At 36.2% G+C, this 26319-nt stretch overlaps 1 protein-coding gene across 1 annotated transcript; it reads left to right on the forward strand.

The window, feature by feature from the left end:
- Positions 1-23274: 23274 nt before the first annotated feature.
- On the forward strand, positions 23275-25881 carry LOC141707842 (uncharacterized). Its single transcript, XM_074511245.1, has 3 exons — positions 23275-24033; positions 24110-24178; positions 24696-25881. The coding sequence occupies exons 1-3, from the start codon at positions 23997-23999 to the stop codon at positions 25604-25606; spliced, it is 1017 nt and encodes a 338-aa protein (XP_074367346.1). The 5' UTR covers positions 23275-23996; the 3' UTR covers positions 25607-25881.
- Positions 25882-26319: the final 438 nt, after the last annotated feature.

Below are 26319 nucleotides of genomic sequence, written 5' to 3' on the forward strand. Positions count from 1 at the left end.
ATAGAATACTTGGAAGAAAAGATACCTGATTGATATATTTTAGGAAGCAGAATTATATTCCATATCAATTAGCGATTATCTTGTAACTGTGTAGTATATAAACACAGACATAGGGTTTACACTATATGTGTTATCATTATCGAGAATAATATTCATTGTAACCCTAGCAGCTCTCGTGATATTTGCTCATCACTGAGAGAGGACAGTTCTATATTGTAACAGAGTTATTATATTGAATAAAGTCCGTTTTCTGTTACTTGAGTTCTTTAATTCGATTTGATTGTGATAAACACTATATTCAACCCCCTCCTACAGTGTGTGTGACCTAACAAGTGGTATCAGAGCAGATCTGTTAACACACAAACAGTTTAAGATCTAAAAATAATCATGTCTGAAAAAGAAACTCCAACCAAGCCCACCAAAACTGAAGAACCTCCAAAGACTCAAATCCATAGTCGATATGAGACTATTAGAGTTCCCATACTGAAACCATCTGAATATTCCATATGGAAGGTGAGGATGTCTATGTTTCTGGAAGCTACTGATCCAGAATACCTTGACAGAATCAATGAAGGACCACACAAGCCAACCAAACTCTCTGTTGTAGTTGCAGGTCAACCAGAAAAATCTGTACCAAAGGAGAAAAGTGATTATACTGCTAAAGATATCTCATCAATTGCTAAGGATGCTAAGGTACGACACTTGATGCATAGTGCTATTGATAATGTAATGTCAAACAGAGTAATCAACTGCAGGACTGCAAAGGAGATATGGGATGCTTTGGAGACAAGATGCCATGGAACCGAATCAATTAAGAAGAACAGGAAGACTATACTTACTAAATTGTATGAACACTTTGACTCAAAGCCTGATGAGTCATTAACTGGTTTATATGATAGATTTGTCAAACTCTTGAATGATTTGTCACTAGTCGACAAGGAATATGATCTTGAGGATTCAAATCTTAAAATCCTGTTAACACTTCCTGAAAGATGGGATTTGAAGGCCACCACTATAAGAGATAACTATAATCTTGAAGAAACAACTCTTGATGAAATTTATGGGATGTTCAAGACTCATGAACTTGAGATGGAACAAAGAAGCAAGAGGAAATGAAGAAAGTCAAGGATAGTTGCTCTTATGGCTGAGGAGGAATCTCCCAAAGCAGCTACCTCAAGGAAAGGCAAGGGAAAAGCTCTCATCACAAAGTCTGATACTGAGTCATCAAGTTCTAATTATGATGATGGCTCAGAAACTAAAAGCTTGCCTGAGATGGATGCTGATGAAGAGATGATAAAACTGTGTGCTCTTATGGTGAAAGGAATCACAAGAATTGCATACAGAAAATTCAGAAAGGGAAAGAAATTTTCCAGGAAAGGTGCAGTTCTGATAAGAAGAGTTTCAGAAAATCTGAAGGCAAAGGAGGGAAGTCTGACAGAGGAGATTACACAAATGTCAAATGCTATAACTGTGGTGAGAAAGGCCACATATCTCCTGATTGCAAGAAAGTGAAGAGTGACAAAGGCAAGGCTCTTGTCACAAAGAAGAAAAGCTAGACAGACACTTCAGATTCTGAAAGTGAGGAGAACTATGCCTTGATGGTAAATGCTGATAGCAGTTCTGATTATGCTGAGTTAAAGGGCAACATGAAAAACATCATAGTTCTGGACAGTGGATGTTCAGGACATATGACTGGAAATAAAGCCCTGCTATCAGACTTTATGGAGAAAGTTGGCACAAGTGTTTCTTATGGAGATGGCAGCATTGGAAAAACCTTGGGATATGGCAATATCAATCTGGGGAATGTCATCATTGAAAAAGTAGCTCTGGTCTCAGGACTTAAACACAATCTGCTGAGTGTTAGTCAAATCTGTGACAGAGGTTATCATGTGGATTTCTTTGAAGAACACTGTGAAGTTGTAAGCAAATCTACAGGCAAAACTGTTCTGAAAGGATACAGGCATGGTAACATTTATAAAGCCAAGCTTTCAACAAGTACTGATGGTTCTGCAATCTGTCTGTTAAGTAGAGCATCAATTGAAGAAAGCTGGAATTGGCACAAGAAACTCTCTCACTTAAATTTTAACAATATAAATGAACTAGTCAAGAAAGATCTTGTGAGAGGACTGCCAAAATCAGTATTTGCTCCTGATGGCCTTTATGATTCATGTCAGAAGGCTAAACAAAGAAAATCTTCATTCAAGAGCAAGACTGAATCATCAATTCTTGAGCCTTATCACCTACTACATGTTGATCTATTTGGTCCAGTGAATGTCATGTCTATTGCAAAGAAGAAATATGCTATGATCATAGTGGATGAGTTCACCAGATACACATGGGTGTATTCCTTGCACACAAAAAGTGAAACTGCATCTATTTTGATTGATCATGTCAAGCAACTGGATAAATTGGTCAAAGATTCTATGAAAATTATAAGAAGTGATAATGGCACTGAGTTCAAGAATTTGATTATGGAAGAATTCTGCAAAGACCATGGAATAAAGTAGGAATTTTCTGCTCCTGGAACTCCACAGCAAAATGGAGTTGTTGAAAGATAGAATAGAACTCTTATAGAAGCTGCACGAACTATGCTTGATGAAGCAAAGTTACCAACCTATTTTTGGGCTGAAACTGTGCAGACTGCTTATTTCACTCAGAATGCAACACTCATTAACAAGCATGGAAAGACACCATATGAGATGGTGAAGAAAAAGAAGCCAAATCTGAAGTATTTTCATGTATTTGGATGCAAGTGTTTTGTTCTTAAGACTCATCCTGAACAGCTATCCAAATTTGATCTAAAAGCTGATGAAGGAATTTTTGTTGGATATCCACTTTCCACAAAAGCCTTCAGAGTCTACAATTTAAGAACAAGGGTTGTCATGGAATCTATCAATGTCTCTTTTGATGATAAGAAGATTACTGGACTTGAAGATTTCAATGATCATGATCAGCTGAAATTTGAAAATAAATATTTAAAATCTGATACTGTAAATCCTGACAGTCTAAATCCTGATACTGCAAACTCTGATGGATTAAACTCTGATGTTATTGAAACTGTGGTGACTACGCCAAAGGAAGGTGCACCTGTGCAGGGGGAGCATACTGAAGATACAACCACATCTCAAGAAGCATCAGAACATACAACTGGCTCTTCAAGTTCTGATGAGCCAAGTTCTGATAATTCTAGAAAATCAAATTCTGAAGGATCCAACTCAGAGAGCATAATTTCAGGGGGAGCATCAGAAAATGTTGATGAAGACAACATGGATCATGGGGGAGCATCCAGTTCTAGAGAAAACCTTCCATCTGCAAGGAAGTGGACTAAATCACATACACCTGACTTAATTATTGGAAATCCTGATGCAGATGTCAGAACTAGAATATGTACATCAAATGAATGTCTTTATAATTCTTTTCTTTCTCAGACTGAACCAAAGAAAGTGGAAGAAGCTCTTTAAGATGCTGATTGGGTGCAAGCAATGCAGGAAGAGTTAAATGAATTTGAAAGAAACAAAGTCTGGACCCTAGTGCCAAGACCAAAAAATAGATCTGTTGTTGGTACAAAGTGGGTGTTCAGAAACAAAACTGATAGCGATGGCATAATTATAAGGAATAAAGCAAGGCTGGTTGCAAAAGGATATTCTCAACATGAGGAAATTGATTATGATGAAAGAATTGCACCAGTTGCTAGATTGGAAGCCATAAGGATATTTTTGGCTTATGTTGCTCACAAAAAGTTTACCGTCTTTCAAATGGATGTGAAAAGTGCTTTTCTCAATGGAGAATTGGAAGAGGAAGTATATGTTGAACAACCTCCAGGCTTTGTAGATTCCAAACTTCCAAATCATGTCTATAGGCTTGATAAAGCACTTTATGGCCTTAAGCAAGCTCCAAGAGCATGGTATAAGACTTTAGCTCAGTTTGTTCTGGAAAGTGGATTTAACAGAGGAACTATTGAAAAAACACTGTTCTAACTCAACCATGGAAAGGACTTACTTTTGGTGCAGATATATGTTGATGATATCATTTTTGGTTCTACAAATGACAGACTTTACAAGAAGTTTGCCAAACTGATGCAGTCAAGATATCAAATGAGTATGATGGGGGAACTTAGCTATTTTCTGGGCCTTCAAGTCAAGCAGAATGAAGAAGGCACTTTTATTTGTCAATCCAAGTACACCAGAAATTTGCTGAAGAAATTTAGAATGCAAGATTGTTCAAGTGCATCCACTCTCATGGCCACTGCAACAAAATTGGATAAGGATACTGGTACATCAGTAGATATTACTGATTACAGAGGTATGATTGGATCCTTACTCTATCTAACTGCAAGTAGACCTGATATTATGTATGCTACCTGTCTTTGTGCAAGATTTCAAGCAGATCCAAGAGAACCTCACTTAATAGCTGTGAAAAGAATTTTCAAGTACCTTAAGGGTACAGCTGATCTGGGATTGTGGTATCCTAGAGAATCAGACTTTAAGCTAATAGGTTACTCAGATGCAGATTTTGCAAGATGTAAAATTGACAGGAAAAGCACAAGTGGAAGCTTCCAATTTCTTGGAGGCAGATTAGTTTCTTGGTTTTGCAAGAAACAAAAGTCAATTTCCACATCAACTGCAGAAGCAGGGTACATTGCTGCAGGAAGCTGTTGTGCACAGATTCTTTGGATGAATAATCAGTTACTGGATTATGGGTTAACATATTTTAAAATCCCTATTTACTGAGATAATCAAAGTGCTACTCCTATGACAGGTAATCCAGTTCAACAGTGAATGACAAAGCACATCAGCATTAGGTACCACTTCATAAGGGAACATGTGGATGAAGGTACAGTGGAATTGCACTTTGTTCCAACAGATCAACAACTAGCAGATATCTTCACAAAACCACTGTGTGAAGCTACTTTTACAAGATTGGTAAATGAACTTGGAATGGTTTCAGGTTCTTTCTCTAAATCTGCTTAGTTTTTGTTCTGATACATCAGATTTTATGATCAGTATTTACAGATATTACTATCTTTGTGTATTCTGTGCTTAAACTGAATATTGCTTAAGTGCTGATTGTTGTCTGATGTGAATTTCTAAACTCTGATAGTGATATGAATGTTTTTGTGACTATTCAATCCAATGAGGATAATTGTGCTAGATGCTGACCTAGTAGTCTTCAATATACTAAAGTCCCAAGTTTGAAGTAATTGTTTATATGGAAATCTTTTAACACAAGCAAATTATGATATTGAGCTTAGTTAAGTTTACTTTGTGTATCTTATTACTAAGTCAAAAACTAGAATAGTGCTTCTTATCTGTTAAGTTCTGATGTTAGTAAATCTGATGGATGTACTAAGTGTTGATAAACCTCACTTATCAAAAGAAAAAGGAAAAGCAAAAGAAATAAAAATCAGGTACTCCTTTGAGATCTAGAGTAAAAATGTGGAATGGACGACCCAAGTGCATTGCTAGTATTAAGTAATATGCATTAGAAAACTAAAATAAAAATTTTCTTGGTGACTTTTCACACTCTGTGATTACTGGAGAAATACTCTAATAATAGCATAAATTCTGATAAGCAGCCGTAACTCACTTACACTGAGAAGCCACTGTAAAATGGAATTTCAAAAGATGCATAAAATGAGCACAAAACAGTTGAGGTGGACTAATGCATGAACTCATTCTAAAGTAGACTTAAGAATACTAACAGATTTTGAGCAAAGTTCTTAGTTATGCCTTATTTCTAAGATGTATTGAAGTGAATCAGACTTTAATCTTTATCTGATATTTGGTTTACTGCACACACATACACTCCATATGAATGATAAAAATTACTGTGGTGATAAAGTTCTTTGAGATGAACAGTTTAAGTGTCAGTTGCATAAATTCTGAGGACAGGTTATGATGAATGTTCTGATGATTAAGTTCTGAAGAAACGAAATCAGAATTTATGTGAAGAATTACAGAAATAGGCATTCACCTTTCCAGTTAAGGAATCATGTTCTGATGACTGTTAAGTTCTGATATAAGTCTAAGTTCTGATATTAAATCCCGATTCTTTACTTGACTTATTTGTGGTTAAAATCTGAAACAGTCATATTTAAAATCAGAATATGTTTGGGTGAGATATTAACAGTCAACATAATTTGGGTTATGAGAAGAGTTTGGGCAAGCTTGGACAGTTGAAAAGGGCAAATATCAGGAAGGAATGGAGCTTTTTCTTCGATTGTATCACTAAGGCATTCGCCAATAAGTGCTCAAACTTTGATGCCATTCCAATTATGAGTCAACAAATAGGGTATGCTCTTATTCATCAAACTCACTTTGATTTTGCAAGTGTTGTGCTAGGTTTTATAGGGGATAGGATGACAGAGGATAGGAATGTAGTATACTTTGCTAGATTCTGTCAACTTATATATAATTTCTATTGTGCTGATGAACCCCAACCTACCACTGATTTAATTCCACCCTTTAAGCTTGCAAAAAGGGCTTTTAATGACTTGTTAAATGTTGATCTTAAGAAGAAAGTGGTTAGACCCTTACATATACCTCAGTCTGTAAAACAGATCCTGGTACATGCTGATCCTCACACCTAAAAATTTGTTTACCCTGATGTTGAACCCACCAGCACATCCCAACCACCACAACAACCATCAGAACATACCACACTTACACCTCAAACTTCTCAACCTCAGCCTACTCAACCCTCAATCAGAACATATTTTAAACCTTGACAAACATCTCAACCTTCATCATCAGCACATCCTGTGAGGCCTTCATCTTCAAAGCCCAAGATGACAAAGACTGTACCTCAGACACGACAGAAGAGAAGGAGGATTATTTTAAGAGATGAGCTAGACAGTGAGGAACAGGTTCCAGTATCGGAACCTGTTGTTGAAGAAGCTGAGAAGGTCTCTTCTCTGAAGGATACTGGAATTGGGGGTTCTAAGCTTCTCAAAAGGCTTAGAAGGATGTATTCTGATGAAACACCCAAGGTATCTCCACCTTCAAAGAGATACAAGAAATAGAGAGCTCACAGGGACAGGGCTAAGCCAGTTTCAGAGGATGAGGAAGCAACAGCTAAGGAAGGAGATCAGGAATCTCTGATCTCAAAAGAGCCAATTGCTGAAGCTACTGCATCTACATCACCATTGTCACCAATTCAGGAAACTGCTCAAGATAGAGTATCTACACCTCCTGTGTCTCCTGTAATTCATCCAGTACCTACTGAAGACCCAGGCACAAGTGCTGAGATTGATATTCACAACCTGATTGTGCCTTAGGTTCTGTACTTAAAAGCTCCACCTCCTCAAATCACTCCACCACCAACACCACTTCTTGATGCTGATTTTAATCCAGAATTGCCTACAACACCTTCTCTGCATCTAGATACTGAAGATCAGATTTTAGGTGAGCATTAGAATATGGATGTTGATCAGAACTTAATTGAAGATCAGTCCTTAGAGGATGATTTTGAAGCCTCCATAGCCTCTGATACTATTCTTTTATCAGAGGATGCTGCTAATGCTGATTCTATAAGTTCTGATGCTGCTAATGATGAAGTTACCGGTGAAGCTACTGCTACAAATGTAGATGTTGATGCAGCTGGTCCATCAGGACATGCACCTCAACAAACTGTTCATAAAGCTGAGATAGTCAAGAAGTTTGTTATAGGGGAAGCACTAGTACCTTGGAGTGAAACTTCTAGAGGACAGGAGTGGACTAAGGAGTGGAACACAGTTACCTTTTTTCCTTCTGAAAAGATTCTTGCTGAGCATCTTGCAAATGCTGATGAAATGCTGATAAATGATGATTTCAAGACACAGCTGCGAGTTACTGCATTGAGTACAAGGCACCTTCAAGGTCAACACTCAATAACTCATGACAAGGTGAATAAAATTCAAGAAAACTTGATCCAGCAAGATATGAATCTGAAACTTGAAAAGAAAAGGTTTTTCCAACCTACCTTTGACAGAATTTCCTACATTGAGAAAACCCAAGAGAAGCAACAGTCTCATATTGATGAAGTTTTGAAGAATCAAGCTTATCATCAAAATCAACTCAATGAGATCCAATCCTCGGTGGAATTGCTTGTCTCTCTTCTATTACCTGCTGATGCCAAAAAGGGGGAGAAAGTAATTAAGTCCAAATGCAAACCTATCCAGACACTGAAGGGAAAGGATGATGGAAAAGATGACCCGGGAAACTCTGGAATGGGTGGAGGTCATGGTCAAGGTAAAGGTCTTTCATCAAGTAAAGCTGGAACTACAAGTCAAAGAACAAGTTTTGATAATGGGAGAAGAATAACTTCTGATACTGGTAAAAGGATAAGTTCTGATGAACATCTGAAACTTGATGAGGAGATTTCAAGACAGTTATTTCTAAAAGAAAATCCAGGAATGGACTTTGAGAGTCTAAAGGAAGAAGAAGCTAGACTTAAGTTAGAAAAAGTCAACTCCAAATCTGAAGCTTCTGTTGTTAAAAAGAAAATTCCTAAGGCTAAAGGCATTGTGATAAAAGAAAGGGCAAATCATGAGGCAACCAAGGCCAAATCACAAATGCAGATAAATCCAAGGTCAAAGGGAAAAGAAAAAAGTTGGTGAACCTGTAAAGGTTTATGTGCCTCCTATGGATGAAGAAATATCTGTTGAAGATGCTAATCCTACTCTGATTTCAAAGAAGATTTCTCAAACAACCTCTGACATGGCTCAAGTTGTTCAGAGTCAAGATATAGTAAGTTCTGATATGACACTGAAACAAGCAACCTCTAACATAGCTCAAGTTAGCTTGATATCAGAAGATAAGTTAAAGGAAACCTCTGACATTGTTCATGTTAAATCCTTAAGGTTACTCCAACCAGGATTCACTAAAGCCAAATAAACTCAATCTTTGAAGACTGCAACAAGTGGTTTTGAAGCAAGAGTGGTTACAGGAAAGGAAGCAAGAGATAAATCTAGATTGGGTAGTGCTGATGAAAGAAGAGTGCAGAACACAACCAATGATCCAACTTCCTTAAGTGAACCAGGTGTTGGAGCAACTCCTGAAAGATTGAATCAGCTTGAATCTGTACAGATGGTTTACCATACCTTCTTGAAAGAACACGTCTTGTTATATTTCATGACAGATGGAAGGGTTTACCACATAAGGGAGAATGTTATACCACTGAAGTATTTTGAGGAACTAGAACATGTTCTATTCTTATTTCAAGTGAAGAACAGATTAACCAGAAAGTGCTGCAAATTATTTGAAGACTCAAATTCAGAGATAGAAGAAGCTTTATTCTGTAAAATCTGACAGCACATACTGTCCCAAGTACAGAGATCACAAAGGTGATATTGTTGAGATGAAGCCTAACTCTGCTAAGATTATAACTACCTTTCTAGGTTATAAGGCTGTAGAATTCAATCTTGAGTATGACAAGGCATATTTGATCAGACTAGATCAGGACATAAGGAAAGCCAAAATAAATGATCTAAGGGCTGCTATCTTTCAAATTGGTGAAGATACAGTTGAATTGAAGAATGCTAAAAGGAGGATGATTGATGAACTTAAATATGCTGAGAGATGTTTGTTAAAGAACTATCTCAGAACAACTCCTGACATCAAAGAGATCAGTAATTGAAGCCAAGTCAAGATCTATAACTGCTCAAATTCTGATGTATATACAGACTGAAGCTGTTATCAGAAGTTAAAGTTGGTAAGGCTTTAAGGACTATAAGTTGTAGTTATCTAGTCAAATTCTCATGCATTTGTACTTAATGTTTTTGACATCATCAAATATCAGTTAAACTTGTATATTATGCTAATTTACAAGTTGGGGGAGACTGTTAGATATATTTGATAATGTCATGTCTAATATGATTTGTGTTTAGTTTTCAGATCTTACTTAAACAGGGCAAATCAGTACTTAACTGGAAATCAGCACTTATACTGAAGTCAGAACTTAAGTTATTAGGATATATTTATCAGAAGATAATATCAGGACTTAAGGGGACTTTTAGATAAGGAAGGCGGCTGATTGAAAGGAAAGAAGATCAAGACAAACGCAAGAAGAGATGTGCATGAAGAAGGAATTCTATGAAGAATAGAATACTTGGAAGAAAAGATATCTGATTGATATATTTTAGGAAGCAGAATTATATTCCATATCAATTAGCGATTATCTTGTAACTGTGTAGTATATAAACACAGACATAGGGTTTACACTATATGTGTTATCATTATCGAGAATAATATTCATTGTAACCCTAGCAGCTCTCGTGATATTTGTTCATCACTGAGAGAGGACAGTTCTATATTGTAACAGAGTTTATTATATTGAATAAAGTCTGTTTTCTGTTACTTGAGTTCTTTAATTCGATTTAATTGTGATAAACACTGTATTCAACCCCCTTCTACAGTGTGTGTGACCTAACATATTCTAATTTCAAAATTATAGTATATCCTATATCATACTTTCTAGTAATAAAAAGGCGTCATCAAAAACGAAACCGAGAACCAGTCAATTAATGTCTTAATTTGATTTTGTTCCAATTTCAAAATAATTGTATATCCTCTTTTATACCTTTTAAGTTGCAGAATACCAGTCGTCGACGATGCTGAAAAATTATCAGTATATATCTTATTTTGACTTTATTCTAATTTTAAAATTATTGCATATCCTCAACGATACTTTATAGTTATAAAAATGACGCCGAGAAACAGTTAATAAATATCTTATTTTGATTTTATTCCAATTTGAAAACTATTATATAGTTTCTTCGTCGAAAAAGAAGCTCAGAAACAGTCAATACACCCACGATTCCTAGCAATAAGTCGTCGGCATATATCTCATTCTAATTTTATTACATAGAATTGTTGTATATCATGTTTTATACCTTTTTAGATGCAGAATACGAGGCATAGTAACTTTCAATAAATATCCTATTTTGATTTATTCTAATTTTAAAATTATTGTATATCTTCTATTATACTTTTTACTTATTGAATATCGAGAAATAGTAATATTTTATTTTTGATTTTATTCCAATTTTCAAAATTATTGTATATTCTCTTTTATAATTTTTGAGTTGCAGAATACCCGGTGATGCCGAGAAACTGTGAATAAAGATTTAGTTTTGATTTTATTTCAATTCTAAAATCATTAACAAAGAAATATAAGCAAAAAATTACATTATTTTTTTTATTCATGCTTCTTCTATTAAATACACATATTTTATATCTCAAATATACATATTAATAAATCAATATATATAAAGTAGGATAAACAATGTAAATAACTAACTTTCCGCTTATGATTGAAGTGATAGTTACTCTGTAGTAGTTGTAATAGAAGTGAAACCAAAACGTTTTTGACGTCAGAGAAGATGTGTCAATTTGTCTTGCACAAATATTTTGGTCGTAATTTGGAATTTATATATTTGTACGAAATTTTAATGTATTGATGTTTTTCTATAATTATTTTTGTAAATAATGATTTTTGCCTATTATTTAATTTGATTATTGTTTTATATAATATATTTGTAACAAGAATTTTGACTGCCAGTGTAGCGCAACATTCGTGGTTATATTATGTTATAATATTTTTGTAAACCCGACACTACGACTTTTATAGTAAAATTACAATTTAAATCACCAAATTAAATGAAAAATATTTTTATCTATTTATTGTAAAAATATAAAATTTATAAAAAAAATTAGATAACATGCCTGGCGCGGACTAGGGGTGTTCATAAAAACCGTAAACCGCGGTTTTAGACCGGACCGACGCAATCCAAACTATTTAAAACCGGAACCGAACAAACCGTATTTAATGGTTCGGTTATCCGGACCGTACGAATATGTATGGTTTGGTTACGGTTTGATAAATATTTTATGTGGTTAATCCGAACCGGACCGTTTAATTATTATATATATTATATATATTAAATAAATAAATAAATATTAGTGATTAATTTTATATATGGAATTTTAATCAACTTTTCAGCTTGATTTAGTTAATATGTACTGTACATGTATCAGTGTGTATATATTGGTATTCAGATAGTCTGAGTTGTATTTTTCAATGATAAACTGTTGAGTTTTTTTGTGAAACATTGAACCTGTAAACTCTTTATTTTTAATAACTGAACTCTTAAACTTCTCTGCTAAAAATCAAGTTAAATATGCTGTTTTTATTCATCATTTTCTCACACCTACTTTTAACCTTGAGATATGGAGCTCGATTAAACCAATCCTACAAATCCGGCCCAAACTTAAGAACCATCTTCTAATACACAAAATGTTGATGCTATTATTAAAAATGACAAAGCTAAACAAAACAGAAAGCCAAAAAAATATCAGATGTTTGGGACCATAATAAGATTATTATGGGAGGTGATCCTAAAAATCCTAGGTGTGTATGTATTTACTGTGGTGCGGATTATGCTTACAATCCGACACGGAATGGGACTTCAACGCTCAGAGCTCATTTGAATAAATGTAAAAAGTTTCCAGGAAGAGCGAAGCTACGAGCCAAAAGTTATTATCTTTCACAAAAAATGAAGATGGTTCTAGTAGTCTAGCAACAATGTCTTGGACTAAGGAGGGTGCTCGAGAACATTTAGCAAAATATATTTTTTTGGATGAGCTACCTTTTAGACATGCGGAAGGAGAGGGGTTTAAGTTGTATTCTCGCTACATGAATCCAAAAATTGATCCTCCATCACGAATCACTATTGCTAGAGATGTCTACAATTTATATGTAGATGAGAAGAAAAAACTCAAAAATGTGTTGAGTAAGGAAAGAGTGTGTTTGACGACGGATACATGGACTTTAATTCAGAACATCAATTATATGTGTGTTACTGCACATTGGATTGATGGAGATTGGAAATTGCACAAGAGGATAATATGTTTTTTTCAAGTGTCTAATCATAAGGGAGAGACGATTGCAAATGAAATAATGGTCTGCTTAAAAGATTGGGGAATATGGAAAGTTTTTACAGTGACGGTGGACAATGCATCTTCTAATGTTGTAGCTCTTTCGAGGTTAAAAACTAAGTTGGGTGAGATGAAAGGAGCGGTAGTTCTTAACGGTGATTTGTTGCACATGAGATGTGTTTGTCACATTCTAAATCTAGTGGTTGGAGATGGTTTGGATGAATTACACTATTTTATAAGTGCTATTAGGAATGCAGTGAGATATTGTAGATCTTCACCAGCGCGGCTTACAAGATTTAAAGAGTGTGCACAGGAAGAAAATATTCAGTCTAATGCATTACTATGTTTGGATGTTCCAACTAGGTGGAACGCGACCTACTTGATGCTCGAGGCTGCATTGAAATTTAACAAAGCTTTTACAAGACTGGAAGGAGATTTGAATTACACAAGTTATTTTGAAGAGAAAGTGAAAGGTAAAAAAATTGATGGTCCACCAAGTGAGGTCGACTGGGATAACGCAGGTGTGTTTCTTAAGTTTTTGAAGACATTTTATGAGTTAACTCTTAAATTTAGTGGGTCATTATACTCCACTAGCAATCTTTATTTTTTAGAAATTTGTGAGGTTAAACAAGAGTTAAATGTTTTATCTAAGGACTATGATAGTTTGTTGGGTAGTATGGCAGCTAGTATGTTGAAATTTTTTGATAAATATTGGGGAGATCCTGAAAAAATGAATGTTGTCTTGTTTCTTGGTATAGTGCTCGATCCACGATATAAGTTAGAGTATGTGGCTGTGTGTTTTAGCTATATCTATGAAGAACCAGTTGCAAAAAGAATGTTAAAATCTATTGAGGGAGTGTTACGTAGGTTGTTTCATGAATATGATGATATCCCTCCACCAGTCACTAATTCAAAATCAATATTGGAAGAAACTTTTGAGTTTAACATTACTGAAGCTTCCACTTTGGGTGCTAAAAGACAAATACATTCAACATTTTTGAAACAGAAGGCTGTAAAACGTGGTGGAATCGAGAAAAATGAAGTTGACAGATACTTGGAGGCTGATTTAGATGAGTTTGGAGATGACTTTAATATACTAACATGGTGGAAACAAAATTCTAATTGGTATAAAGTTCTCTCAAGAATTGTTAAGAATGTTCTTGCCACTCCTATATCTACAGTAGCCTCAGAATCTGCTTTCTCAACTGGAGGTCGAATACTTGATCCATTTAGAAGTTCATTATCACCTAAGATGGTCCAGGCTTTAATCTGTTCTAAGAATTGGTTGAGTTCTCATGGTGAACCTGTAGTTCTACGTGAATATATGAACGTAGTTGAAGGTTACAAAGAATTAGAAGTACTTCCTGTAGAAGTACTTCCAGGTGATAATTTTAAATTTATTATTAAAAAATTACTTAATATGTATTTGTTCAAAAATATTTTTATGTTAACTTTGTTTATTATTGTTTTAGAGGAGGCTTCTTTTCTTCGAGGAGCCGTGGAAGCAATGGAGTAAGAATATTCTTTCAAAGAACATCTACAAATATAATATTTTAATATAATATTTTCATGAAGATGCAAATAACTTATGCACTATTCTTTTTTTATTTTCATTGTATTATAGATTGAAAGACTAATAGCACAGGCAAGAAGTCGGAAGTTGAAGACAAGGATGAGAACCAAAATCAAGATATCACTGAGATTATTTTGTTTTAAGTTATATAGACATGTGTTTTATTATATTATGTTCAAAATTTTAATACTAAAGAAAGATTATATTTCATATGAATTTGCTTAATAAATCACTTGAATATATGCATATAATTATGTCATGTCTCATGTTAGCCTTTTTATATGGTTAGCCTTTTTATATGGTTAGTATGTACTGTAAATTTTTAATTTCTAAAGTCTTCAAGAAGGCTTAAAAAATATTTATTATTTTTAAATTAAAATAATAATTATATTTTGGAAAAGCTAGTTATCAAAGTAAAAACCGTGGTTTTGAACCAAACCAATTCGTTTTTTGATGGATTGGTTTGGCTTGATCTTAGCATTTTGTTAGTTTGGTTTGGTTTTAAATTTTTAAAAACCGCAATTATTGGTTCGGTTAAAAAATATGACGAATCCGGACCAAGCCAAACCACGAACACCCCCTGCGCCGACAAAGGTCCCTAGTTTTTTTAAAAGGGTTAAATATCAAAGTGGTCACTGAACTGAAGGTCATATATCAGTTTAATCATCAAAGTTAACGGGGTATCATTTGAATCACTAAAGTCATAATAAATATCATACATATACCTCAAAATATGTGCTTGAGAATTAAAATTTATTTTATGGAATTTTATATATTTTTCTTGAATCCTATTACAACCAAATGAAAATGTATGAATTATAGTATTTTCTATAATATAATAAGATTTTTTAAAATTTATCTACTATTTATTTTTAATTTTGTAGTCATTTGCTTTATTTAAATAAAAATAATTAGTAGATAAAATTTTAAAAATCTCAAAAAATCATCTAAAATACTATGAATTCATAACTTTTCATTTGGTTGTAATAAGATTTTAAAAAAAATGTTTAGAACTCCATAAAATAAATTTTAATTCTCGAGCACATATTTTGAGGTATCTGTTTGATATTTATTATTACTTTAGTGATCCAAATGATACCCCGTTAAGTTTGATGATTAAACTGATGTATGAAGTTCAGTTGAGGGACTATTTAACCGTTTTTTAAAAACTCCAAACGGCCCCTGTTACCTTCCAAATATCAAGAATTGTTGCGACAGTCCATTTGCCCCTGTCTGTTCCAAGACTGCCTAGCCTACTCACCCTCACTAGTTTACACACACAACACCAAATGGGTTTTAAGTTGAAGGTTTGGGGGTTCTACAATTGAATCGAATAATCGCAATCACGTGTCTTCTGAGAATACCCGCAAAATCTCCTATGGTTTCTCAAAATGAAGGTATTATCAGCTTATTTGTTTTACTTTACTATCATATTATATGTTTTGATTTCTCATCTTTTGTTTTTTTCTTGGTGTATTTTTGTTTACAGCTGATTTGGAGATGCTCACTAGTGGAGAGGAATATATAGACTCAAATGGTAATGACTGATGACTTTTACATGTGTCTAAATATTTTTTATATTTCTTTTTCTGTTTTATACTTGTATTGCATTTTTTGATGAACTTTCTGTTTGCATGTTTACATATTTGAATCTTTTGTTGATGATCTAAAGTGGGTATGAGGTTTTGTTTTGGTGAAATGTGATTATGTATCTACATGTGATTTATTGCTGAGTTTTGAATTGAGTGTATTTTTCGTATTTATTTTCAAGTTTCTATATACGCATTTAGATTTAGATGGGTTGTGGTTTCTACATCTCCGATCTCATGTTGGCTGGTACATATATTTTGGTTTTATTGCCTAAAGAATGGTTGTTTTGGTAAATTAGTATAGTAAATTGAGATACTGTGCTAACTGCATTGTGTAAGTGGCACGTAGAATTGGCCTCAACACCCCCAAGTGGCGGAGTTTTGCATCTGGAAATTAGTTTTTATGTTCTTGTGGATTGCATATTGTAACTGATATATGCTGGTACAGGTGATAACGGAAGTGGTGTCAGGCAGAGCACACATTCAAGTGGTTTAGTTGGGAAAATTAGAGACTAGGAACCGTTTATCGGTAGTGGAAGTGGCGTAAGCTTGCGGTGGTAGTGCATGGGCAGATAGTGGAAGTGGCGTAGCTTGCGGTAGTAGTGCATGGGCAGACAGTAGAATGGGTTGTAGTGCTGGTCGGGTAGGTGATAGAAGTGTTGGTAATGGTGCTACTGGTGTTTAGACAAAAAGTGGTGATTTGGTTGATGATAGTGTTATTGGTGTTTGGCGAGAAAGTGCTGATTTGGGTCATGATGATGGTGCTACTAGCGTTTGGTCAACGAAGGCTGATTTGTGTGATGATGGTACTGATGTTTAGCAAAAAAGTGAGGATTTGTGTAATGATATTGACGCTACTAGTGTTTGGAATAAAAGTGCTTATTTGGGTCGTGGTAACGGTGCTACTGGTGGTCGGGGTAAAAGTGGTGAAATGGGTGGTGGTAGAAGTACTCTTAGTGGTTAGGGAGTTGGCCATGGTGTTGAATGTGCTGTACATGGTGGCGGAGGTAATGCTTGTCGTTCAGGAGGTGGTGGTAGAGGAACTGCTAGTGGTTGGGGAGTTGGCGGAACCAATGGTTGTGGTGGTTGGGGAGGAGTTAGTGGTGGCATTGGTGAAAGAGAATATCCTGGTGGTAGGAGAGGAGTTAGTGGTGGCATTGGTGAAAGAGAATTTACTGGTGGTTGGAGAGGAGTTAGGGTGGCATTGGTGAAAGAGAATTTACTGGTGGTTGGAGAGGAGTTAGCGGTGGCAGTGGTGAAAGAGAATTTACTGGTGGTTGGAGAGGAGTTAGTGGTGGCATTGGTGAAAGAGAATTTCCTGGAGGTCGGGGAGAAGCGAGTGATGGTGGTGACAATGGCGGCTGGGAGGTGGTGAAATTACTGTTTGCGGTGGCAGGTGGGGAAGTACTGCAGGCGGTGGTGGAACCAATGCTAATTGTGATATGTGGGGACATACTGCAAGCAGTGGAGGCAATGCTAGTGGTGGTGATGACTGATGAGAATGGTGGTAGTTATGGCAGGCGGGGACATATTGCAAGTAGTGGTGCAGGCAATGCTAGTAGTGCTCATTGCCGAGGTGGTGAAATTGGTGTTTGTGGTGGCGGGTGGGGACATAATGCAAGTAGCAGTGGAAGCATTAGTAGTCTTCGTGGTTGGGATGGTGTTAAATTGCTGGTGGTGGCAGGTGGGGACATACTGCAAGTCGCAATGCAAGCATTGTTCACAGTAATGGGTGGTGTCGTATTACTAAGGGTAATAGAGACAATGCTAGTAGTGGCCAGCCTAGACGTACTACAAGACGTGCTGAAAGAAGCATTAGAGGCATTACTATTAGTGGCGGTTGGAGAGGTGGTGAAACTAGTGTTGGGAGTGGACTGTTTGGACATACTGCAAGCGGAAACAGAAGCGACGCATGTGGTGACGGGTGGGGACGTACTGCAAACAGTGGTGGATGCAATGCTAGTGGTGGTAGGTTGGTAGGCGATGATGGTAGCTGGGGAGGTAATGGAACAGGTGCTGGCGGTGGTGACAGTCGGGGAAGTAATAAAAACAATTGTAATGGCTGGGGAGGTACTGGCGTCGTAGTGGTTGGGGAATTGGTGGAAATGATGGAAGCAACTAGAGTAGTTGATGTAGTCAATAGCGGAGATAATCTTGAAGGTGGCAGTGCTAATACGGGTGGTATAGGTGGCCGAGGTGAAAGTGGTGCCAGTAGTGAATGTGGCAATTGGGGAAGTAGTGGAAACAATTTTGACGGACGGGTTGGTACTGGTAGTGGAGTGGTTGGGGAGTTGGCTGAATTGATGGAAGCAACTACGATAGTGGATGTAGTCAATACCGGAGATAATGTGAAAGTGGAAACCGTTAAGGTGGCAGTGCTGATTGAAGGAACGTGAATAATTACCTAGTGTTTTTGGTACTCTATCTGTTAAATTAGTTTAGTTGGTAAAATTGGTAGTTCAGCTTGAAAATATGTAATGTGGCATCTCTATCACTTTCTTTTATCAACTTATACTATAAGCAAGTTAGCGATTATGTATGTAGCCATTTTCATAAACCTGTGAACTATATTTCAGAATTATCTGATAGACAAGTAATCATTAATATCGAAATTGGGATATTATTGACCACTGAGGCTGTATTAGTAGTATATGTCAGAAACTTTGCTCACTCGTTAAGAATCAAGCAGATAATTTGTAATCAATTCTAGGCCATAACAGATAGTTTTTAAAAAGCTGACTTGTTACTGTTTAATACGATGAGCTCACCAAATAACATAGAACTTGTCTTGGTAAAAGTTAAAACATTACTGGACTGTTTCTTCCCATATTTGTTCTCTTAGAAATGGTTAGAGGGGGACTTTATATTTTAAACTGAACTTGATAGATGCCTTGCCTTTCAGGTAGTTTATTGTAATTTCTGTAGTTTTCTTTTTGTACAGTATGAATGGTCTTTATAGATCTGATCTGCATTGAGCATATTTAGTTCTTCAAAGATGCTTCATTAAGTGGTTGCTTTTCATCAAGCTGATATATGCACTTATAAACGGGATGGTGGTGTTTTTCTTTTTCCCCTCCTTTTTCTTTTTCAAATTCTAAAGTTAAATTATCACTTAGTGGCTGGACTCTAGCCAGCATAATAGCATTGCATTTTAGTATGGACGGGCTACATTTGAAATTGTATGTCTTCCTGTCAGGTTTTAGCATGTCTCTTTGATTTACATCTCCAGGGTAAAAAACCATCATAATTCTTACGACCTGTGCAGCTCCTAGTTATGATCAGGAAAATGTAACAATGACGAATGTGGGCAAACTTTATGGTTGTAAAATTTGTGAGATCCCGAGGAAAGTTCTTGATGCAGTGCTATTAAGAGAGTTTGTGCTTCTTATGTTGAATTTAACTTTCACCACAGTAAGAAAGCTTGTCTTTTCCGGCCATAGAGATGAGTATTATTTTCTAGAATCTTGTTTAACTTGTAGCCAAAATCTTAACAGACAGAGAAGGAGAAAATCCATTTGTGATAAGCGGAAAATACTTGATTATCTCCATTAGAAATCAGGTATGTAGTTATAAATAGTTAGTAATGTAAAATGTTTATGAGATACTAAGTAGGCGGACTGGTGGGATGACATCTTGGGAGATGTTTGTGAATTATCGGAACTTTTGCCTTTTGCTTCTGTGGTGATAGAGCATTTATAATGATTATCTTTGGCTTTGCTATTGTTTCGTTGCCACCACCTACGGATTCCATTTCTGAAGGTTGCATGCGTGAGTTAATTTAATTTTTTTGAACGAAATAGTTCTATCTCTAAATTTCCCTTTTTCTTTTTTGATATTTTACCTGATGAAATTCTTAGTTTTCTCCAATGTCACTGTTCAGTTTTTGGATATATGATCTGAATAAAAATGAATGATTTATGAAGATATGGCTAGATAGCAGAGAAGGATGTTACAAAGTCTGTCGATGAGATGTACGCAACTTAAAAATGCTCAGCTGAACAAGAAAGAGAAAACATGTTATTAAATTTAGAAAATGTATGGTCATTTGGTTGTCTGTTCCAGTAAGGTTAATAGGGGACTTAGAATTTGCTTATTCGTTTTGGTGAGATAATCTGAGAAAAATATAGTAATTCTGCATACATTTACAAGATGTAATTGGTCAGTGTTTTAAAGATTTAAATTTTTCATGTGCTTTCTACTGTCAATCTCTGTATGATTGCACTACAAAGTACTACCAATTGTGCTACTTTATCTTGATCTTGAAGGATTCAGAGATCACGTTAAACCCTCTGGCAATATACTTGAGTATCCATTGAATGTACTTAAAACTGTATACTTCTCAATTTCCTGTTGTATGAACTCAGAACAAAACTTGGTCATCTCATTCTCTCTGTTCAGGAGGATTCATAGTTTCTGCTCATACTGCTGATCTACCACTGTCAAATGCTTATACAAAATCGAAGGCAATTTATGAACATATACTGTTCATAACTGAAACTGATAATGTTAAAAGGAGCCTTAGTTGCTAACAACTATTTGATTGATCTTATGAAGGAGGCACAGTTCCCAATTTCTCTTATTGATCTTGAGGCTCACTTTTGCTTATTTATGTTTAAAAAATGGGAAATTCTGCAGTTGGATTGTTTGTAATATTTTCTTTAATGGCTGGTGTTGGTCTTTGTCAGTTGTCTATAAATTTAATCATGTTCATTTGTTGGAGTCGCAATACCCTGCGACTACAACCCCCTGCTCCGGGTTTGACAGTGAATTGTTGTGCCCTCTCCCCCTCCATAACACCTTCCGCTCATCCATTCTGCCAGCCCAGACGCGGCGTCCTTTCTCATTGCTACTGTTGTTTAAGCTCTCTCAGTCCTTCTTACGTGGGTATTAATTCCCCATCTATCTTCATATACTTGATTTATGAATATACAATTAATCAGATGTTTGGTTTTATTGTGAGCCCTATATATATATTTTTTAACTTTTCCAGTAGAAATCTGTTTATCAAGAATCCACTCTAGACTGGTGAGTGGAAAATTTAGTGTTTGATTAATGAATAAACATAAGAAAATTCTAATGTCTTTTCAACTTGCAAACGGAATAGTGTTTGCAGACAACAAGAAGCATTCAACATCGTCTTTATACCTATTCAAAATTTGTGAACATAGTTGTTAGTGAGGGGTATAAAGAAATACACTTAATAAGCTTCTTATTCATAGTTTCACTTGACAAAAATAGCGAATCTAGCTTACAGGATAACAGAAATAGGTCCCGCTGCTGGTCTCCTGCAGCGATGCAGATATTTGGGAATCGTCTTACAATAGCGGAAATGCTACGATAGCAGAAACAGGTACTTGTAACTGACCCCCCTTTTACCATTCTGCGCATATATATATTTAGTTAGTCCTTAAATGCACAATTATATTTGTCACTATTACTTTAGTTATTCATTTACCTCCATTCGTCAAACTTTCATGCTTATCTGGCAACTAGAGCAACATCTATACTGGTTCTATGTTTAGCACCTAGAATAGCATTTTGCTATTATGCATTCATGTTTAGCATTGCATTGGAGTCGGTTATTTTTTAACGGGTGCTATGTCACTTATAGGCCCACAAAGTATTATATCCTTGAAGCTGGTAGTTAAGATAGGAAGTAGTTCCATTTATTCTAATGTAGTCAGATTAAAAAATTTATGCTAAAAAATCTATGCAACCTACTTCTTCCACTGGTTTACTTAATCTTCTTGAAGATAAGCTGCACAAGATCTTGTCAAAGACGTTTTTTTATCAGCATCTTGAATTTCAGGGCTGGCTGGTGATGTTGGAGAAAAGTTTAGATTCTTGTATCTTTAACCTGTTTTCATTTGAAAACATCTTACTACCAAACATTGATACCTATCCGGATATTCTTTGCGTTGTTGGATCGGTTGGGAGAGGTTATTTTATTAACTACTACGAACATCCTTAGGCATGCTTTCGGGAAATTAAGTTTGTGTATGAGTTGTGGGTTAAATTTGTTAAATTAAGTTTGTGTATGAGTTGCCAAGTTCCCTAAAAATTTATTTCATATCATTGGTTCTTTGAGATCTTATTGTACAACCAGCAGTTACTTGGTGGAAGTGTTGGGGGATCTGTTTCTTCTTGTGAAGTTTATTGGGTCACTCTATATTCTTGAAGATGATGAACCGGAATTGAGACATAAGACACTTTTGCCGAAGTGCATTAGCTTGACCACCAGTAAATTTTTATTACACTTGAATATAACAATATTTCTATCTTAGAGAGTAACTTTTTTCACTACCTTCCTGATCCTCGAAAGTGGGGAGGTTCAAATTAGCCTTTTTATTTTGTTTAAATGAAGCTATACCATTTAGTTGTTGATTCCAGGTACAAGATAATGTTTTTAACTTTACAGAATAGCCAATTTCATAATGAGGGGTCTAAATTGAATCCGTTGCTGGTCTTCTTAATTCAATCTCATTGAGGATTTTAATGCACATACCACATCATGCTTGTAGTTTCCTGTTTGCTAGACTGAAGTTTACCTTCTTCTATGCAGGTCTGGGAGAAGATTGCAGAGTCTCAACGTGATAATGCAAGTAGTTATGTGTGTGTTTTTTGGTGCAAAGGATCCTTTTGACACAACATGGGGTTAAAATCCTAAAAGGTTAAGCCCTTTTGGGTACTTAAAAAACGAGCGTGTTATCTATATCTATAATTATTCTAAAAGTGTGCTAGTGAAGGACTTGCACTAATTATTGCAAATTACCCTATGAATTTTACATTATATAATTTGGGGAAAGTCAGATATTTTGCTATTTGACTGGGTAAATGGCAGCGCTAATGGTTGGGTGGTTAGCAGATTGTCGAGGGTTCTGGAGGCAGAAGACCCGGTGGCAGTAGTGGTGGGGGTGCGATTAGAGGTAGGGATGGTGGTAGAGTTATGGAAAATAGTGAAACTCGACCTGGTACTAGTGGTGGCAGTGGTTGGAGCAGCGGTAAGGGTTGACATGCAGGTGCTTCTAGTTATGTAAAGTTTGGCTTGATTACAAAGGTATTAAGGACTAGGGAGAACATGAATCACCTAATGTGTTCTGGACTTCTATCTGTTAACTTAGTTCAGTTTTTATCTGTGATTGTGCAGGTTGTTTATGACTCTACTGAAGGGTTTCTTGATTATTCTAGCAGAATTTATTAGAAATCAAGGACATGTATTCTTACTTTATTAACTAGCACTGAAGATCAGAAGAAATATGATACAAGACTAGTGTACAAAAAATAAAATCAAACAGAACATCTGGGATGTTGTATTAGATGACTATTATATCATCTTTGAAGTTATTGGGGGCTATATGAAAACCGGAATCTGGAACGGGAATGGGAATGAGAGATACGGAGATATCTCCGAAGAGAGTCTTGAGAGTGATTCTCATTAGTCATTCCATACAAAAAATTTGGTAGTCCAGACGGATATCCATTAACCAATTAACCAAGTTACATTAAATATGAACCAAATGTGTTTCTGGTGAGTTCCTTAATTGTTCAATAAATCCCCTGAAAGTTAGGTTTGATTTGAGTGATAAGTATAAATAAAGATGTCTAATGTGAAGAGAAAGCAGGGACACCTGTATACAAATCGGTGATACCGTGTAGTAGAACTCAAAGTTTTTCACAAAAAACTAGGACTAAGAGCAATAATACAAAAGATGACTACCCCGTGACCAAGGCACCGGGTATGATATCTATCCATAATATCTTCTTTTTACTAATTAAAATAATCAGACATAACAACACTGAAACCCATTCATACATATCTTCTACATATTTACATGTAAACTATCTATCACCAGTTTCTAGACAACAAACATTAATGTTGGATTGAGGATTGAGGGTTCCAGCTTTAAGTTTTACAGAAAAATGGTCGGAAAACTTGTTGAGGTTTCACAAGTTGCAGGTAACAACAACTAATATACTGAAAGTATGCTTTGAAGTTTGATTTCTCTACGCATCTTGTGTAATTTTGTTTGCAGATCAAGCAGATGTTTATGGAAGAGAAGAGGAATCTAACGAACACCCTGGAGAAGATCAGGGAGGAGACGGTATATAAATTCTAGTGTTAATGGCTTTTATCGGACTATTGATGATTATTTTTTTATTTTTATGAGTATGTAAGTGGATTAAATTTATTTTGTTTTTTCTGGCTGTGTAATGTTTTTAGTTGCTGGGGTGCAGTGTATTTTGCATTCTTATTGTTTACAAATCTTGTTGTTGCATCTAAATGGGGGTTTTGGTAGACTATGGTTATATTGTTCTTTCCCATTCTTCAGCATGCTCTTTGCATAATGTTTTAGAAGATTTGATTAGTATATGTTTGGGGTTATGGCCCATTGAATGGTTAGTTTTGGTGAACTTGTTAATATAAAGCCTATCCATTTTGTAATTGAGATATCTTGCTATGTACCTACAAGTGATTGGAGTTAAATAGTGTAAGATTAAATTAATATTGAACAATTTGCATGTTTGGGTGCCCTTGGTCATCCTGAACAATTTCCTAGTTTCGAATTTTAACTTAAGTTCTTGTCTGATGCATATGCACTGTAATTTATATATGTGCAGGCATAGGTGGCAATCCGGATGCGCTTCTAACTGGTTTCCTTGGAATCTATCAGGGTGGAGGGTATGGCTGGGGATCATACAATGGTGGTGGCGGTGAAGGTGACGGTCGGGGAAGTATTGGATCTAGAGTCACTGCTGGTGGCGGTTGGGAGGATAGTGGAACTGGAGGCAGAGGTCGCGGTGGAGGTTGGGGGAATATTGGAACTGGAAGCAGAGGTGGCGGTGGAGGTGGAGGAAGTGCGGGTGGTTGGGGGCTTGGTGGAACCGGTGGTGGTGGTGAAGGTAGTGCTGGTGATTGGGGAGGTAGTGGAACAGGTGGTGGTGGAGGCAGTGCTGGTGGTTGGGGGTTTGATGGAACAGGAGGCGGTGGTGGAGGTGGTGCTGGTGGTTGGGGAGGTTGTGGAATAGGCAGCGATGGAGGCATTGCCCGTGGTTGGGGAGGTAGTGGAACAGATGGTGGGGCACACAGTGCTGTTGGTTGGGATGTTAGGGGACCAGGTGGTGGCAATGGAGGCAGTGCCCATGGTTGGGGAGATTATGGAGATGGAGGCAGTAACGATATTTGGAGAAGTAATGGTTGGGTAAATGATGAAACTGGCAGTGCTAATGGTTGGGTAAATGATGAAACTGGCAGTGCTAATGGTTGGGTAAATAATGGAACTGGCAGTGCTAATGGTTGGGCAAATGGTTGGGTAGGTGGCACTACTGGTGGTGGAACTGGAGGCAGTAGGGAAGGTGACAGAAGTGGTGGGGGTGAGAATAGGGGTAGAAATGGTGGTAGGGTTAGGGAAAATGGTGAAAGTGGAGGTCGAGGTAGCAATTGGGGAAGTGCCGGACCTGGTGCTGATGGAGGCAGTGGAACTGGTGCCAGTGGTTGGAGCAGCGGCAACAATAGCGGTTGGAGGGGTTAGTGCAGGTGCTTATAGTTCTGTCAAAGATGATCCGAATACAGGGAGTTGTGGCCTGGGTTGGTGTACTAGCACCAAAGCTAATAAGTAGGAAGAATATGAATCAGCTAATGTAGTTTGTATTTCCAGCTGCTAACTTGGTTTAGATTTATCAGTGGTAGTGTAAGTTGTTTATGACTCTACTGAAGTATTTTCCTCCCTTTGAGCTTAAAATCATGTCATATAAGTAACATCTCCTTAACTTTGAATTATCAACTCAGTACATGTAGTCAGTTAGTGTGGTCATGGTCTGGTTTGTTTTACTTCATGGTTATATGGTTCCTTAACATTGGATGAAACTAATTTACAACTTATTATCAATATCTATTAAATTTACGACTCAATCGGTTTCTAGTTAATCACTATGAAACTACAATTCATATAGTTAAGTTGTGATAAATTTAATTTTTGTGGATCACCTTATTTTGGATGATTACGGAAACTGGGAAACATGGCTATCAATCGTAGTGATTCTGGAATCCATTTTCGATCCAGAGTTTCTTGTCCGAATCGGAACTTGTTGAACTAGACATATCAACTAAGTAGAGTACAAGTTCAAATTAAGTTGTACAATAGCTACAACTGAATCAAATTTGTATGGAAATTTATGTCGGAAATGGGAACTTGATCACTCACGCAATATTGGCTTCCATTTTACCCGGCTCATTTGGCTAGAA

This window comes from Apium graveolens, chromosome 2, assembly GCF_009905375.1.
Source record: "Apium graveolens cultivar Ventura chromosome 2, ASM990537v1, whole genome shotgun sequence".
Lineage (NCBI taxonomy): Eukaryota > Viridiplantae > Streptophyta > Magnoliopsida > Apiales > Apiaceae > Apium > Apium graveolens.